The sequence below is a fragment of the Rhipicephalus microplus genome, chromosome 8 (assembly GCF_043290135.1).
Source record: "Rhipicephalus microplus isolate Deutch F79 chromosome 8, USDA_Rmic, whole genome shotgun sequence".
NCBI classification, from domain to species: domain Eukaryota; kingdom Metazoa; phylum Arthropoda; class Arachnida; order Ixodida; family Ixodidae; genus Rhipicephalus; species Rhipicephalus microplus.
This window is the reverse complement of record NC_134707.1, coordinates 71,719,012-71,738,397: the sequence shown is the minus strand read 5'-3', so window position 1 is coordinate 71,738,397 and position 19,386 is coordinate 71,719,012. Positions and strand designations below refer to the sequence as shown.

General features: G+C 44.8%; 1 protein-coding gene across 3 annotated transcripts in view; it reads left to right on the top strand.

The window, feature by feature from the left end:
* The window catches only part of LOC142769150 (uncharacterized), a 57,921-nt gene extending 38,837 nt beyond the window's left edge, over positions 1-19,084 (top strand). Inside the window, exons 7-10 of one of the 3 annotated variants that reach the window (XM_075872101.1) lie at positions 6,129-6,149; positions 13,132-13,152; positions 13,906-13,959; positions 18,908-19,084. In XM_075872101.1, coding sequence (XP_075728216.1) covers positions 6,129-6,149; positions 13,132-13,152; positions 13,906-13,952 — 89 coding nt within the window. In that variant the 3' untranslated portion in view covers positions 13,953-13,959; positions 18,908-19,084. Of the gene's footprint in view, positions 1-6,128; positions 6,150-13,131; positions 13,153-13,905; positions 13,960-17,004; positions 18,073-18,907 lie in introns of those variants that run through there. The other 2 variants (XM_075872102.1, XM_075872100.1) reach the window with 2 other exon arrangements.
* The last annotated feature ends 302 nt before the right edge of the window (positions 19,085-19,386 follow it).

The window sequence follows — 19,386 nt, the reverse complement described above, 5'->3', positions numbered from 1 at the left end:
CTGCTTATATAAGAACTTGTAGAAAGGCTACGCCAGTTCATCCTATATAGAGAATATGCCCTTTTATGAGGCTTTTCTGGTTGACTCAGATTTTTTGGGGAAGTAAAATGGAGCTGTTTCGTGAGTGAGCTCCGCGTTACATTCCCGTCGTGTGGAAAATGTCATATTAAGGAGCACCAGTAACTTTGAAGAGACACCAGAAAGAATAAGGAAATCTCGCTACGAGAAATCTCGCTACGGTGAAGAGGAGGCGCACGTGGGGGTCTACGTCTCGAAAAGTGGACGTGTCTTTTTCTAGGTTGCAACCTTAAAAAGCTTCACTGACAACGCATAGTAAAGGGGCCATCTCACCTCCATCAAACCCGCCACCATTGGGTAACCAGCTGAACACCGTAGACACTCTTCCACCGTGCATTACAGTAAACAGCGCATTACAGTAAATAAATGGCCGAGGAGCACGACACAAGAAAACAGGGTGGGTCAATGTGCTCGGTTGTTTCTTCTTTTTACTGCAATACGCTATACCAGGTCAAGGTTTCGAAAGTTCAAGCCATAAAAAATACACGTACACTTATCTAAACATCGGCCACAAGCACTAAGCTCCTGTTTACGAATTCACCAGCACTCGAGGCACTGGTAAATAAATAAAAAAACATGGGCTATGAAGTTTTCGACGCATACAAAATATGGGTGTTGCGCTGTCTGGAAGTAAACGGAAATTAACGAAAATGCATGCTTACTTGCTTTTATGAGAACCTCTGTCCTAGTTAATTGACTTTACGACTAAAATATTCATCATGGGCTGTCACCAAATTACACTACATGTTGCACACTATTTATTCATATCTTGCCTCCACTGTGGCGTAATTATTTTAAACAACTCATTGATTCACATCTATGACTAGACTATAAGTTTAGATGAGAGTACTAAAATACTGTAAAATTGGATCGAGTTTACATCTCACGATTTATGAAGGTAAAATTTCGAGATAACTTTCATAACATGCAACATACAGTTACACGCATTCGTTGGCGTAAAAGAGATAATATCATAGCATCCTAATGTGGTAGATTGACACGAAAAATATTAAACAATGCTATTGAAATATCTATGCATTTGTGTCACGTGACCTCAAGTTGGCGATTTTTAGCAGAATAATTTCATATTTATAGGAATATGTGCGCAACTGAATACGCACTGACTTACCCAACAAATTGTTAGAGCTAGCTGAGGCCCCCTGCAAAGATCATTCCAGTAAATAACCTTAATAAAGGTGTGTGCACTCTGCTGCGTAATATCTGTCATGGTATATTCTGTACATCGAATACCACAAGAAACATCGCCGTCTTTCATTTCGACCCTTTGGACGCTAAGTTCAGCCACTCACTACGCCACTGAATTTTCGGTGTGCCTGAAGCTTTCGCATAGAGGCCCAGCGTAATTTGTTTGTTTTTCTTATTTTTAACTAAAGAGAGCTTTTAGTTTTCCAGAGCCTGAACTTTTGCCTGCCCATATTTGTTTCGCAAGAAACCGCTCCAAGTCTCGGTTGTTTCGATTGCAGATAAATCTGCTGTAAGAGGAGCCAAAATCAAGAAGTGTCGTTCCGTTAGAATACTACCCTATCTACTTGAATATAGGCATCAACCCCGTGATGTACGACAATGGAACAAGATTAGATTGTTTTCCAACTATTACAATCTGTTACAACTATTACAACTATTACAAACCAATTCGTGCTTGTTGGTTTGCGTGCTGTGAAATCACTCGAGCTTCTCAAGGAGCTCTATTTCAGTCTCCTTCCCTGTGCTTTTCAAAAAAATGCTTATTTCCTAAATCGGCGCATGGCCAGCAAATGCTCTTGCTTTTCATTTTTTCAACTTTTGTAAATTCTTGCTGGTTATTTGCTCCTTTTTTGTGTTTTTTGTTTATGTGCATTCAAATCAAATAATAATATAGATATATTATTATTATTATTATTATTATTACTATAGCATTTGTAATTCGTATTGCAGTGACAATTTTCCCAAACTTATGAAACAATAGGCTGTTTTGTGTTGTGATTAAAACATCCTGGATATTTACGGAGTAAAATAAATAAATTCATGCTTCATATTCAGCTAGTAGCAGCGCGAACGTTATTTTTGCCTTGAAACAAAGTGATGCAACGTTTTGTAAACTTAGTACAGTTAAGCGCGTGTTTGTAAGATTCGAAGAAAAGTATTGCTTAGATACATCAGAAAGCTCGATAAACAACTTTTGAGACAATTATCGCGATTTATGTGCCGATTTGGTGCGCGAATTGGCTCCATGGCACTACTCACGTAGTAATGTAACGACTTCTTTAAGGACGCATGCGTTTCTTTATATCTCACTTTTGTATGTGGTTTCTAGTGATACATGAGGCGTTATTTGTAGCAGTAGTCTCTAGGCTAGAAAATTCGCCAATACTGTAACTTATTCGTCAAAATTTTCATATAAAGCTGTGGTTACTCGTCGAAGCGCCTTATCTGCCTGGGTATTAGCGTCTGCGTTGCCTTGCACATCACACCACGCGTACTCCTCGGAGTGTTTAAGTGTTTCGGGCAAGGTTTCTTCTCCTCGCCATTGAGTGATTGTTTACGAACAACTTTCCGCTTAAAACCAGGTTGCTTTGTTTTAGTGCGTTCTTTGCATCACAAAGCGAACGGAGAGGCCAACAGGCAGGACAGTTCCGCAGCGAAAAATTTTATGATTCATGGAGGAAAGCACATGAGGACTATCTCTACTGTATACTCACTGCAAGTAAAATCATCCGAGTGACACCGCTCACCCTTCAAAGTGCACGGGGGAAAGTATCTATGCACGTGGGAAGCAAACGAAAAAAAAGCACAGCTTACCCCGAGGTGAATGATGGCCAGTGGCGTGAAGCCCTCCGCAGGGAGGTTAATCGCCCTCGTCGATCATCAAACTAAAGACGTGGGAAACACTGTGTGACGGACGAACGGACGGAAGAAATGATGGACGCACGAACGAACTGACGAATGTTTCGTCCCAGTCATTAGCATTCACTGCGTGGACGTGCTGTGACCCCGTCTATATTGACATGCAATGCAATGCAACTGGCTACTACGACGACTACAGTGACTTGGGACGTACCACTCGCAGCGTAAAAAGCTTCGCCCCTAAACAGCTACTCCATCTCCCGCTAGAGGTAGCCGTGTGTAGATGCGAAGCAACAGGCGCTAACACTTACACTGTCGGTGGTGTTGACTCTAGCTCTCATCGCGATGTCGCGCAGGGGAAAACCTGGGAGGCGCAAAGCACGCATTGATGAACTGGAGCGCTTGTTACTCATGGGCAGAGAGATACGAGAGACACCGATTAGACACAGGTGTCCGCACTCCGCTTTTAGTTAAAGCAACAGGTTGAAAGCTGTTAATGCTACAGAACGTATAGAAAAAAATCTCCCATCGGCACTCTCTCGGAGGTCAAAATGTCGAGCCTGCCCCATCGCGGTGGTCGAGTGGCTCAGGCACTAGGCTACTGACCTGCAGGTAGCATGATTGAATCCCGGCTAGGGCAGCTGTACTTTCGATGGAGGAGAAAATGATGTACACCCGTGTGTCGTCAGATTTGAGTGCGCGTTGAAGAACCCTAGGTGGTCGAAATTTCCAGAGCCCTACACTATGGCGTCTCTCATCATCATATGGTAGTTCGGGGACATTAAACTTTAGGAAATATTATAATAAAACGCAGTGCCTATAAATACGGGGTGGCCAGGGAAAGGTTGCACAGCGCGAACAGTTGGTGTTTTCGATCAAGAAACTCGCTAGCAGACACTGCCTGTTACGGCGTTGCTAGACGAGCGAAGGGGTGACAAGAGGGGAAGGGGTGCGCATGCAAAATGGGGGTGTAGACGCCATGGGGAGGAATGCCTAGAGGAGAGAGAGAGGGGGGCGTAGGAGGAGAGGAGAGGAAGCGCACGTGAGCAGCAAAGGTGGTTTTGCCACACACCAGATAAAGCTGAACCGTAACATACTTCGCACCTAAAATTTGATCGGGGAAGTCGACTTTTTGGGATATTTCTGGCTACCGATGTATAAAAGTACTACGTGTTCCTGCTACTTTAGGGTTGAAGGTCTTTAGAAGTTGAACTTTTCGGCGTCCGTCAAAACCGAATGAATCATTGAACACCTGCACAACGAAAACCAAAAACTTATGTGGTTAAAAATGATGTTTATGTGTGCATCACTCAATTCTGTGCCAGCAAAATACTTATTCACCTGCGCCGTTAATTCATCCGTCCTTGATTGCGTATGTGCATGTGTCCAACTGCCCATCCATCCGTCCATGCGTGCGTTTTTTTGTGCAGGTGTGTATCGATCCACATATCAGTGCGTACATCCGTCTGTGCATCAGTATACCTACCAGCAGTCGCTCCGTGCGTCCATCCATCCCTCCGTCTGTACGTGCATCCGTCCGTCCATCTGTACGTCTTTTATAGTAGTCGGAGACATCAACGTGGTCCTCATAAACCTTCGGACCAAGTCCGCCCACTCATCATCTTTACCTTCATGGAAATATTTATTGAATATAGCCGTCTCAATTCACAAAATTATGTTTTTAAGAAAAACATACAAAGTCTTAGTGTTTTGGAACCATTTGAAAATTAGGGAGTAAAAAAGTTCGGCCCATCCCGCGTACCTGGGAATCTACGTTATACGAAGCATGCGGGAGAATAGTGACAGTGTTGCAATTTTTATTGAGCGACACGCCATGAAATGCCACTAAATATATGTACAAATGTTACATGCACCAACATATGTTGAACAGTTGCAGATGTTCATATAACCAGTTGTTTGCACTTGCGCGATGATGCCAACTGAAACATGCGTATTAGCAACACCAAAAGCTGATATATGAAGCGCTGATGATCGCGAAGGTACTGGTCCTGGACACTGCTTCGTAAAACCACTTCACAACATGACACTTAACTACTATTGCCACTTAACCGACATCACGGCTGTATCAAAGGAGCACATATGTAGCGTTTATAAAAGTGAATAGGCAGCACTGCAACCACTATGAACGTTTCACGAATATTAGCGTCTGTTTGAAAAGTAGTTCCGAGACATGGCTTAGCTCTGTGGTAAAATTCTTCCGTGTCACGCAGATTGCTTGGGCTCGATTCTAGCTGGGACCCTGACATTTATTCTTTGCGTTCGTTTGGCCGGCCACCGATGTCGGGTAATTCTTAATGCTCGCGCGTTAAAGTTGCCCAAGTGTGTTCGCGTCGTTTCTGAGTAGACACTAAGTGTCAATCACCAGTGGCGCATACCCGCATACCAGCGGCACATATGCGTCTGTGGGTATGTGCCAGAGTCTGGCGAAAGTGTTTGACGACGTACGCAACAGGATTGATATATTATTCTTCTCTTGACAAGCGTGTCATATTTGTCACACTATCTTACACTACAATGCTTATTTTGGTTCACGCCAGGTTAAGGGGGTGACCACGAGTGCACCCAAACGTAAACGGGTAGATAGATAGATAAATATATAGATAGATAGATGCGCCTAATGTCGCCGAAACTCGCTGAAAAATGCTACGCATTTAAAGCTACAAATGCGCATACTTCATCGAAGGTCAGTCTTGGTTAACATTCAGTTTTGAGGCGTTAAAACAAATGCATTCTCATCTGTCAGCATGCTGTAACCTTCCTCTCCACATTAAACGATGACAATAGGCTAGTCCATAACTATATAGCCCAAATAGCAACCAAAAATGAGTAAGCGTTGGCTCCGCAACAGACACTAAAAATAGGCGCTGTTCATCACACGATGACAGTGCATCTTTCTTGAAAGCGCGCGAAGCTTAGGCTTCAGAAGAAGAATAATGTTCGTCAAGCTTCATAATGTGCTATTCAAGCTTCAGTGTTTTTACAAAAATTTACAGAATAATATTTTTTTCGCTTATATATATATATATATATATATATATATATATATATATATATATATATATGTTCAGCATCTCTTGTAAGAAATGCATACTCCATTTGCTATCCACCATATGTTGCGCGCATTTCTTTTTGTTTTATGTAATGAAATAAGAAATGACGTTTTATATTTAACAACAATTTTACAGAAGGAATACTTCGCAGACCAGGTAATTATGCATTGTCATTTTCTATTTTTTAAAGAATGTGTTTTCATCACATACGAGCGCGTAATCGGGCGCATCTCTTTTAGTATATTTATTTGAATCGCAAGAATACTTGTGACAACAAAAATAATGATGCTTGCTGAAGTCGTCTTAATTTGAGACATTTTTTTCACGTTGCGTGGGTGTGCCGAAATACTCCCAACCTAACCCCTCCACGAAACCGTTCCCGGGAGGACTGGGGGGCAGCCCTGCTCGGCTGCTCCGACTTGACTGCCTAATGGACTTTCATTTAGCATGCCCGGGCCGCGGCCGACACCACCGAGCTCCCGTAAGGAAAAGCCCGCCTAGTGTTTGCAGAGTGCGGCCTCTTTAAGACCGCTCCTTGACCTTCATGTACATAACTTCCATAAATAAATACATCAAATCATCATTGTTATCGTTATTTTACAGCATAACAAGTCAAGCCTGCTTCAGCAGTGAGCTAGATTTTACTTTTTTACCGCTAATATTGTCGACAGTAAGGACTTCTCAAATATTCAACAAAAAGTAGAGAAAAGGGCTTATCTTAGCACGAGAGCACCCGCTGCCAACGGCGATGACTGTGATAGCGGTCATTTGAATGTTGCAGCAGGCCACCCAAACGTGCCCAATATAGTGGTGTCTGTTCCACCTGACGATCTTCTAAATTTTACTTCTCTATCACTACTTCTTCAACAGCCGAGTGTCTTCCAAAAATGCCATCGAAATTTCTTACATGCTCTTCCATATTGCCGCTGGCTCTGCAGAAAAAATAACAACTTTGAATGACGCTTGCCTATAGCATCTGCTCTAAAAGCTTGTGATCTTCACCACTCTTTTTCACTTCATACTGTTGATGAATTCAAACACAATGTCGAATGCCACCAATGTCACCGCTGAAAGCACAAAGCGCGCAAGCACTCTACCGAATTTCGAATGACAAAGCCTTGGAGCATGCGGAGCCACTTGGCATTGGGCGAAACAGCATCCCTGGTTCTCGAGAAAGTGCGTAGATTAGACGTACTTGGCGTGAAAACACATAGATGGCCCTAAAATAATATTGTATAAATCAATGTAGAGTTTAGGCAGAGACTACCCCAGCTGGCCAAAGAAGACAAAACAAAAGACTGATACCCTTGGCCATAAAGCACTAGGTCCTTGTTCATGAAGCAATAGGAGCAGCAAAGACCAAATAGCAAAACATATGCCAACGAAAGGTGCTAAACCTTATATTGCGCGAAGGAATACTCTGTGTACAAAAATTTGTCACAACTTTTGCTTGCAATGATTCTACGCCGCAGTGTGTCACCACAGTGGCTACACCACAGTGACGACACCAGAGTGACCTCACCACAGTGCAGACAGTTTAGAAAAGGATACGTGCCCTACCAGTGGTCCAGTAGTCTTGAAAAACTGCCCTGCAAGCGATCATTTTTTACGGTAACCGTTGTGTGAGCGTATGTATGCGGCAGTGTTAGTTGTTTTAAATGTAGGAAGGAAAATAGAGGGAAAGAAAGACAAGGAGGTTAACCAGCCTATAGGCAGCCGGTTTGCTACCCTGCGCATGGGAGAGGGATGGGGCAGATGAAAGAGAGCGGAGAGGGAAGATAGAAACAGCCCATTCGGCAGCACACGCGCGCACACTCAGTCATAGTCCAGTCTTGTCTTTCGCGGTGTGTGACATTGTTGTTACAGTCGCTTGTTCAAGTCGGTGTCGCGTAGGAATTTCAACAGAGCCTTCGTCGCCTTCTGTTGCAAGGTCTTCTCTTGGGCACTTGACAGAATAGTGTCCACAGACATTTGGCTGTTGTCGATGCGCGCAAAAGCAGACGCCAGTGACTGCCTCTGGATTTCATACAATGAACAGTCACACAGGATGTGGTGTAGCGTCTCTTCGCAATGACAGGCATCGCAGAGAGCGTTGTCGGCCATTCCTATGACAAAGGAGTAAAATTTTGTAAATGCCACTCCTAGCCATAAGCAATGAAGAAGGGTGGCTTCTCTTCGGTCGAGTCCAGAGGGCATGTGGAGAGCGATCAAAGAGGACAGGTGGTGTTGACGATTTGTATCGATGCTTGGTGGGCACCATAGTGAAAACGTGATTTCACGCGCAAGTCGTCGAAGATTACTGACAGCATCAATCCTCGAAAGTGGTATGGCTTCTTCTCGTGTTCCTTCAAGGGCTGCCCGTGCGGCAGTATCGGCATATTCGTTCCCTATGATGCCGCAGTGACTTGGTAGCCATTGAAGCGTCACATGATGCCCTTTCTCGAGTAAAGTGTGGAGAAGGCATCGAATTTCGAAAACAAGCTGTTCGTATGGGCCGCGACGCAGTGCTGAGAGCACAGATTGTAGGGCAGCCCTTGAGTCGCTGAAAATCGACCATTGTTGCGGTGGTTCTCGATTGACCACACAAAGTGCAGCGCGCAAAGCAGCTAGTTCCGCTGCTGTAGATTGCGTGGAGTGGTCAGTCCTAAAGCTGATGGTAACACCTCTTTCTGGGATAACTACTGCCCCTGACGAACACTGGTGGTTCGTGGAACCATCGGTGTATACATGTATGCTGTCTGAATATTTCTCGTGCAAAAGAAGAAGAGACAGTTGTTTCAGCACGGGCGACGAAAACTCAGATTTCCTCCGGATCCCTGGTACACTAAGATGCACTGTGGGTCGAATAAGACACCAAGGTGGTATGGATGGTTTAGATGCATGAGTGAAGCCCGAGGGAAGTATATCGTTGTATTTCACGATAATTTTGGCGAACGATGCTTGGCGCCTCTCTGAAGGCAACAGTGCAAGGTGATGGCCGGGGGCACGTGCGAAGTATCGGATGTGCGTTCTCAGGACTTCTACAACAATGTGAGTTTGTATCGGATAGTCACCAGCAATTGCAATTGTTGCTTCTGTTGACGTACATCTGGGCAGACCGAGGCAAACTCTCAGCGCTTGGGCTTGTACTGCCTGTAAAACACGAACATTGGTCTTGCAGGTATTGCTAAGCACGGGCAAGCTGTATCTGAGAAAACCGAGAAACAGGGCCCTGTAGAGCTCCATCATTGCGTCTACAGACATCCCCCACGTCTTTCCTGCCAGGAACTTGAACAGTTGAGAAATAGCGGTCAGGCGCTTCTTCATATAGGTCACATGCGGACTCCAACAGTGGTCCCTATCAATAATGATGCCCAGAAACCGGTGGGTTTTGGCGTAAGAAATCGGTCGCCCGCAGATTGAGATGACATAAGGGGTCATTGCTTTGCGAGTGAAAGCCACCAGCGCGCATTTTTCTGGTGATATGCTGAGACCTTGTTTGAACAAGTAGTTGGCAATCATAGTTGCTGCTTTTTGAAGCCGGGAACGTATCTGAGGACGTGTGACTGCCGATGTCCAGACACAGATGTCGTCTGCGTATATTGAGATTTTAATGGTGCTTGGCAAGTATTCAGCAAGGCCAATTAGTGCAAGATTGAATAGCGTCGGGCTAAGAACTCCGCCTTGAGGAACACCCCTGGAAGTATAGCGTCGCGTAGTTGGGCCATCTTCTGTTAACACAAAGAATGACCTTGCAGCCAGGTAACTCGAAATCCACCGAAAGACTCGACCACCAAGGGCAACCACCACAAGAGCACCTAAGATGGCTTCATGTAGTACATTATCATAAGCGCCTTTCACATCTAAAAACAAAGCTGCAGATAGTCGCTGACGGGATCTTTCGTGCTGAACGTACAAAACTAGATCAACGACATTGTCAATAGAAGAGCGGTCGCGTCGGAAACCAGCCATCGAATTCGGATAAATCTTGTAGTATTCGAGATACCACTCCAGGTGGCCTAGTATCATCCGTTCCATTATCTTCCCTACGCAGCTGGCCAGTGCTATTGGGCGGTATGAGGTGAGTTCGAGTGGGGATTTGCCCTGCTTCAAGATGGGTAACAAGCGGCTTACTTTCCAGTCATCAGGAACATTGCCATCCTGCCACGAGATGTTGTAGAGGCTCAACAGTTCTCTCCTTGCACCTTCCCCAAAGTTTCACAAGGCTCGGTACGGAATACCATCTGGGCCCGGAGAAGTTGAACGCCAGCAGAGAGCTAGTGCCGCCTCGAGCTCCTCCATTGTAAAAAGGAGGTCCATGTGGTAGTCACGGGAACGGGGGACGTCACCTCTCACTGGAGAATCTGGACGAGTGGCTTGGTTGGCGAACTGCGCACAGAAATCTTCTGCGACATCGATGTCTTGCCTCCTTTGAAATAGCGCGAGCGCTTTGAATGGAAAGCGCTGTTCCGTAGGGTGACGCAGACCTTGCACCGTTTTCCAAATGTGTGAGAGTGGCTTGCGAGGGTCTAGTGACTGGCAAAACGTTGTCCATCGTTCCGACGCTAACCTATCCATGCGACGCCGAATCATCTTTTGCATCCTCCTGGCTGCCCTAAGATCATGAATTGATTTTGTACGCCGATACCGACGCTCCGCCCGGCGTCGCAGTGCTCGGAGTCGCTCCAACTCTATATCAAAGTCGTTTCGTGTGGAAAATATCGTCACCGTGCGAGTGGCGTTTTGCATTGTGCTCTTAATTGTTTCCTCTAACCCAGATCGTAGGCCATCGCTGCAAGCATCTTCCATGTCAGATTTGAAGTTAGTCCATTGGACTGCTCGAATGGTCGTCCGTGGACCATAACTAGACAAGCCTTTGATGTTAAGGTAGATTGGAATGTGATAACTTCCTCGTGTCTCAACATCTGGAAACCACTTGACGTATCTTGCGAGAGAGTTGGAGACAAAAGCAAGGTCGAGACAGCTGCCGTATGTCACCCCTCGAAGAAAAGTGGGGCTGCCGTCGTTCAGGAGAGTAAGGCCATAGTTGTAGGCGATGTTTGCTAACCTGCGTCCTCTTGCATTTGTCCGCGTACTTCCCCATGCGTGAATGTGCGCATTGAAATCACCTATGAGGACCCATGGTGCAGGACACACTCTCAAAATATCCGCTAATCTCCTGAAATCGAGATTACTTGACGGCGATATATAAACGCCTATGAGAGTAAACATGAGTTGGTTCTTTTTCACAGTGATGCAGACATACTGATTGTCATCGTGAGGTGCAATTGGTTGCACAACATACGTCAGTTCACGACGAACAAAGACGATGATTTTGCTGCACGCACCGTTCGTTGAAGACATGACAGCTTCGTACCCCGATAGTCTTATTGGTTTCGACAAATTGGGTTCACAAATGACGATGATTGGAAACACGTTGGTAAACACAAACTGACGAAAGTCGTAAAGGCGTGATTTTAGTCCTCTGGCGTTCCATTGGATGACGGATGCAGCCTTGACTTCTTTACGAAATGTTGAGGTGTGAGTAGCCATCTTCCTAGTTGAGAGATTCAATTTTTCAAATGTACTATATATAGACTCAAGCACCTAAACAGAAGCTGGTGACTGAGCGAAAAATGATGAGAGGGCTGTTATCCACGTACTTTTTAGTTAAATTGCTCATTTCAAGCACAGCGTTTGTTTTTTTTTCGTCGCTCAACGTTAGTTATTTGTCTAAGTTCACGCCTTAATAACTGATAATGTTACCTGAGCTACCAGAAGGTGTAATTGTGGTACACCATATCACCACAGACACAATATATCGAAGCTTTTTACTACCATGCTCAACAAAATTTTCAATCTACGAATTAGTTTTCAGCGATGGGTCACGTGGACTACACAGCGCAGTTAAATACTGGAAGCCCTAGAGTTCCAGGCGGCAGCTGGCTTGAAACCGTAAGGATATGACTTCATGACCCCAAGTCAGTCAAGAACACTAATGATCATTCCTAAGGAGTTTAAACCACTAGAATATCCACGAGAGACATCCCAGCAGCCGCTAATGTAGGCGATGCCCGAGTAGGGGCGGGAACTTGTGGCATTCCACCAGTTCGTGATCTTTCTGGACTGCCTTTTGTTCGTTCCGGAGATCGGGGCTGCTAAGTGCCTCCTCCCAGTCGGGCTCACTGGTCAGAGGTCCTCGAGGTAACGCTGGACATTGGCAGAGCATGTGTTGGAGAGAACAGTCCAGTTTTGAGCAGTCTGAGCATTGCGAACTTATGTTCGAGTTTTGGCTGAGTCGTTCGTTTGTAGCATGCGAAAGACTACCTCGTGTGCGCGTTCGAGCTTAGCATGTAGTAAAGGGTATTGGCTTCTGTCGTTTCGGTAGTAGGAGGCAATTTAGTGGAAGGTGAGTATAGGGTCAATAAACAGTACGTCTGGGCCCAGCTCTTTGTGACTAATTAATTGTCGCGGCAGGTCAGTTCTATGTGCTCGATCGTGAGCAATTTTGCTAGGGTGGGCGTCCTTGTCCATGTGACCAGGGAACCAAGAGAGGTAGTGCAAGCCCATGGATTTGCGAGTTTGTAGAATGCAGGCTGCTTCTCGAGCGATGTTGGCGCTTTCGTAAGCCTGAATGACAGAGCGAGAGTCTGTGTAGATATGGGTGTGCGAGGGGCAGTCACACACCCCAAGGAACACTTGTTTATTTGTCCAAGTTTCCGCAACGGCGGTTCATCAGCGGCAGCTGATGGTAAACGTACCCGTGTCCATCGCTCCGTGCTTGTATATCGTCGCGCTCGCAGCGACTGCTCCTAAACCCAGACCAAAAACGTCCGCTGCTTTCGACTGTTTCTCACAAATCCCTCTTTGCAACCATGGAACGCTTTCTCGTAAAGCAGCAGGATGAACGCGTCCAGTTCAAGGATCGACTTAGTCATCAGGCTTTCCTTGCGCGTTCTAGCTGACACGCTAAAGTTTGCATGCTTGGAATGGTATAGGAATAAGGAGAATATGATGGCATGTGATACTTAAGTATGCTTCAGTTATAGTTGATTGCCAGTACTGCAGTTGATTGATAGGTATGTCACTTGTCTGTAAAATACAGTGGATACTTGAAGTGACTATAAATACTAATTTTTTCCCTCACTTTTTCTTACAGGAGACACGCATGCACACGCAGGTAAAAAAACACATTCCTGCAATATCTTAAAAATTCATGTCCTGCTCTATACGAGACTTCAAGCTGCTGCTTTTCCGACGCGTTGCGCCCATTGGGCGATCGTCCACTCTCTATGCAGATGCTTTCTTAGCGCCGCGCTCAATCTTCGTCGGCTCAAGGGGCAGTCACAGCCTTCTTGGACTTTTCGAGGGCTACGGGACTACGCGAGTGCCTTTAACTTTTGTGTAGTGCCACCAATGCATAAGCGTCAGCCCATTGACTGTCGATTTTGTCTCTTTTTCTTCTCTTTTTTCTCTCTCATCATTATATTCCCCCTTCCTCCAGAGTAGAATAGCAAACTGGCTATGTGCCTGAATAACCTCCCTGCCCTCTCTTTTTTGTTCTTGTCTTTTTTCGTTCCTTGCGGCAGCTTTTCCGCATATTTTATATGGTTAAAAGTGTAAACGCTACAAAAGAGCGAGTTTCCTGTCCACATTAATCTGTAATAACTTTATTTTTATAAGATACTATTCAATTTCATTACTAATTCTTATTGCTGTATTCAAGGGCGTGCTTGCCAACAACAAATACAATCACTTCAGAAAATGTTGTGGCGTCGCGAACTTATTTAGTTGTTATTTATTATTAGTGTTGCAATAAGTTGTTGAAGCAGCAATAATGATGGTCCAATTTTCTAAGTGATATCTGCCACGTTCAACCTTTATGTCAAGTGAATAAGTTAGAACTTTTATTACCTGACTCATTATTTTACAGGAAGAAGAGTAAAATTTGCAGAATATGTAACTATCAAGACCTTCTAACTTACCTGTGAGTGAGTACCTTGCGGCGATGCTAGCCTGTGAGAAAGGCTACATGTCTTCGAACTGTTCATATCTATCTATCTATCTATTTATCTATCTATCTATCTATCTATCTATCTATCTATCTATCTATCTATCTGTCGGTCTGTCTGTCTGTCTGTCTGTCTGTCTTTCTGTCTGTCTGTCTGTCTGTCTGTCTGTCTGTCTGTCCAGCCGCCTAAGACATTTAGCTGTCCAGGGCGTTAGGATAAAGTTATCAATGCCAAAAGTGGTATGGCATGAAATGACGTATGACAAGCATAGGCCACCAGTCATAGCATGAAGATCATGGGAGTATCTCATAAGTAGCATGATTTACACTTCATGGTCTTGCTGCTCTTGTGGTGGTTTTATTCACGAGACATACTGCAAAACCGATACTGCATGACATGACTGCATGGCGAACATAGGTAACACACACTAACATGAAAATCATAGCATGCATGTCCTGTAAGGCATGACTACACGCCATGCTGTGGTGCGCTCACGGTCGTTTCGCTAGTTTCACATATACTAAATTCGGTATTACGGGACTTGAATGAACGCTGAAGCTAAATCACACTTTCAAACATCATAATCATGTTATGTGCCTTGTAGGAACTAGACTACAAGCCATGCTCATGATGCGCTCACGGCCGCTTTACTAGCTTCACACGTGGTATTACGTGAGGAAAACAGACGGCGAAGGTAAATGACTCGTGCAAACTTGATAATCATAGAATGCGTGTCTTGTAAAACATAACTACAAGCTATGCTTCCAGTGCGCTCACGTTCGTTTCGCTAGCTTCACATATACCAAATTTGGTATTACGTGACGCGAACAGACGATGAAGGTAAATAACATGTCTAAGTATGATATTGATTATATGCGTGCAAAGTAATTGCTACGCTCCTAGAGCGCTCACAGTCGTTTCGCTAGCTTCCCATATACCAAATTCAGTGTTATTTAACGTCAATAGATGACGAAAGTATATAAGTGGTGCAAACATAATAATGATGACAAGGACGTCGTGTACGATAATTTTAGTTCCACCACATAACGTTGATTGAAAGAGTGATATGTGGGCTTTAACGTCCCAAAAATACCATACGATCATGAGAGACGCCGTGGTGAAGGGCTCCGGAAATGTCGACCTCCTGGGGATCTTTAACGTGCATCCAAGCCTGAAGCCATGGGTCTACAACATTTCCGCTTCCATCGGCAACGCAGCTGCCGCAGTCTGAATTCGATCCCGTGACCTGCGGGTCAGCAGCCGAGTACCTTAGCCAATAGACAACCGCGGTGTGGCGCCACGTAACGTTATGCTGATTGCAAAGTGACATATCAAAATTTCTTGTTCGTGCTTCGCCTGTCATCGATTCCCACTGTTCGTGGGATCTACCAACTTTTTACTTTCAGATGCCAAGCGTCTTGGGGTGAAGCTGAATTTGGCCTGCAGCGTCACCCCGCTTACAGTGTAAGCGTGGTCCTCTCGCTATCACTCCCCATCACGGTGGCCTAGTGGCTAAGGTACTCGGCTGCAAACCCACAGGTCGCGGGATCGAATCATGGCTGTGGCGGCTAATTTGACCCTAGGTGGTCAAAATATCTGGAGCCCTTCACTACAGCATCTATCATATTCATATCGTGGTTTTAGGACGTTCAATCTCACATATCAGTCAATCAATTCCACGTCCGCTCCTCTCCTCTCTCTCTCCTACGATTTCCGCGAAAATGTTTTCCACATTTCCACGAGAGAGAGGTCATCTGCGCTGTTCTTAGCAGTTGATCGTCGGCGCTCTCTCTCCCTGTGTGCACCCCCGTGCCCCTTCGCAACGTGTCATTTTCCCCTTCACCGGAAGATGGTCAAATATTTTCAGGGGCGAAGCTCCTTATAGCCAAACCTTGTCACTAATCAGGCGTAGCCGAAAGAAGAAGAGACGAGAAAGAAAAGAAGGCAAAAGAAATAGATGGCGATTTCTCGTCTAGCTTACTAGATGGCGTTACTCTGCTGCTACTCTCCGAAGTGTGGACACTCTCCAATTCGCTGCTGAGCACGCTTTGCCTGATTGTGTGGAGAACGAGTGCCTCTCTTTGTCTCCTGGATAGTTGCGTGCGTGGCGGATCATTGGTGGGTCATGGATAAAGCAGAACGGTGGGCGCGTTGAAGACGCTCTCGCTTTCGCTGGCTCACGTCTCGTCATTGCTTACTAACCACGCTGAAAAATTATTGGTGGCCCCCTTTAGGTACGAATAATTTGTAAACTAAATAAAGGCACATTTGACGCTTATATCTGTCAGTGACAAGTTAGAGATATTCATCATCGTCATCATGCTGACTACGTCCACTGCAGGACAAAGGCCTCTCCCATGTTTCGCCAGTTAACCCGGCCCTGTGCTTGCTGCTGGCAATTTATACCCGCAAGCTTCTTAATCTCATTTGCCCACCTAACCTTCTGTCTCCCCCTAACCCACTTGCCTTCTCTGGGAGTCCAGTTAGTTACCCTTAATGACCAGTGGTTATCCTGTCTACGCGCTACATGCCCGACGCATGTCCATTTTCTCTTCTTGATTTCAGCTATGATATCCTTAACCCCCGTTTGTGTCTTAATCCACTCTGCTCTCTTCTTGTCTCTTAAGGTTACACCTACGATTTTTCTTTCCATTGTTCGTTGCTTCGTCCTTAATTCAAGCTGAACCCTCTTTGTAAGTCTCCAGGTTTCTGGTCCATAGCTAAGTACCGTCAAGATACAGCCGTTATATACCTTCCTCTTGAGGGATAGTGGCAATCTACCTGTCATAATTTGAGAGTGTTTGCCAAATGAGTTCCAGCCCATTCTTATTCTTCTAGTTACTTCAATCTCGTGGTTCGGCTCCGCAGTTATTACCTGCCCTAAGTAGACATAGTCTTTTACAACTTGAACTGCACTATTACCTATCTCGAGATATTAGGTGTTCTTTACTACAGTGATCAGGAATCTAATGATGAGAACAAATTACCAACCCAGGATTTTTATGCCTTTTTTGTTGCAGGCAAAAAGGTGGCATTTCGCTAAAAGCACCATAATATGCTGCTAATGAGCGCAGTGTTTCCTGAATATTGAAGAACAGTGATCAGAGGACAGAATCATTTGAAAGACGCCCACCCTGTTAGTACAGGAGCTACAGTTCACAGTGCAAGGAGGCCATGAATATGGAATGTGTAAATACTCGCCAGATCCTACGTACCATAAGAAACAATAATATGAAAACCTGCGTCTTGAAGTTAGCTGTGTGGCACTCTTAAAATGAGCGTAAAGTTGCGAGGTGGATAGATGTAGTAGGCAGTCTTCATAAGTAGAACTTTTATAGCTATTCTCCCTTTTAGAAAACACGCAAATATAGACCCAGTTCTTCCTAGTTGCGCAGTGAGCGCACGAGCGAGTGCGTACCACTAGCAGAGAAGGGGCCGGATTAAATGTCGTATTTTATCAGACCATGATGGTTGTTAATTAAAGCGTAAAGTTGAAGCACAAGCTGATGTTTTGAGACAAAACTCCTCTTGCTCAGGGTTAATACTTCGGAGCTCCTTTCCATATACTAGCTCCCGAGGTGAGCGTGCGCGCTTCTGGTGCACTTCCTTTCTCATCGCCGAGAGCCCAGTCAGTGCATATCTGCAAGAACTCTCATAATGAACACCATGGAAGCGAAGGTATAGTGGGGCAGAGAGCTCGTAACACAGTCGCATTATGAACACACCACAAATAAATCATGCTGAAAGCTCGCGAGCTGAACGAGACGTCAGAATCTGCAGCAATGGCAAGCGAGCACCAGAAGTGACCCGGAGGTGGCGGCAGCGGCGAAGTCTCGCGAAGCCGAAACTAAGTGCCCTCATCGACAAGTAGACCACGATGTGAGGGTCTGCGAAAAATAAACGGCATGCCAGTGGCGGGAAGAGAACCTGGAATCGGCGCAGGTGCAGGAAACAGCGGTAAATGTATGTGAACACTTGTGGCTAGTCAAGAACTTAACCACCATCACCTTGATGCGCAACTACCAGTTCTGTGCTAACGCTACAAACTGCCATGCAAGTTCCTCTCGTCACTCACCTGACAGACCACGTAATTGTGATCTTAAAAAAAATTCTCCACAGCTTTGCTTTCATTGCATGTATTGCTACCATGAAATTTCCTCAATATATAAATGATTACATCATTTGTATATGCAACTCTATATACCTGCATATATATCAGTTTTGAACTTCGTTTTATGATTGTGTATTTCATCACACATATAACATCTTTTTATGAAGCGGAAGAATGTTTCATGGCTGTATTCATGGTTTCGTTGCAGTTTGAATTGTTTCATGGCTTCATTGCAGCTTCGCCCTGATTGTTTCATGGTTTCATTGCAGCTTAATCCCACTGCTCATCATTCACTTAACAGAGCTGGCGAGTTTTTCTCATTGCGTTTGATATAAGTGTTACGAGGTGAATCTTGATTAGTAGCAGTAGTTGTGTACACATCGTTGGTTTAAAAGGAATGTGCACGACACTGTGATCTACAAGTCACTTCCCTAGAGGTAACGTATGCAACCAGACGAAACGTCAGCACTCACGGTAAAGCCTAGACTTCTATAATATTTCAACCAGGAGCACTTTATTTTATGTCAATAGAATTATGAAACCTCCATTTTGTTTGAGTATTCCCTCTCGTATGATAGCAATTGAGTATAAGTTTCTGAATCCTACGAACATAAATGCAACGTTTGTTTGACTACTATAAAAGTGTAGCCAACATTCGAAGCCCAATTGACGTTATGCGGCAAGACGTCTGTCTCAAAGGATTGCCTATTCGAATGTTATCACTTTATAAAAAGTAAGAACAGATAGATAGCACTGAGGCGACAGCTGAAGTTGACTAACGTTACGAATGCATGGTGTCTTTTCCCAAACAGACTTCGAGGCTTGGCTTGACTCTGTGGTAAAATGCTTGATTGCCACGAAGAAGATTTGCGTTCGATTCCTGCTGATATCTGAATTCGGCGAGTCAATGCTGGCCATATCAGTTTCTCTGAATGCTGTCATGGTCAAGGTACACTCTTTAAAAAATGAAGTGACGTTCTCTCCATTTAGGGAGACACGGCGATGTCCCCAATGTTCGTGTTTATATGGAAAAACGTTGCTCCTTTATCCACGGAGAAACATGTTTTTCCCCTTGATAATTAAGATGGCTGACCTCGGGTTAGCGAAGTGAGTGGGCCTAGCAAATGCATCAATTCTCGACTTATAATGAGTACATGACACTTACAATTACAAAAAATGGTCCCTCTAAGCTTGATATTGAGTGAAATGATCATAAAAACAAGCAAACGAAGCTGTGGGGATGAAAACATCGGGAAACAGAACGATGGACCTACTTGGTGACACAAGTTTT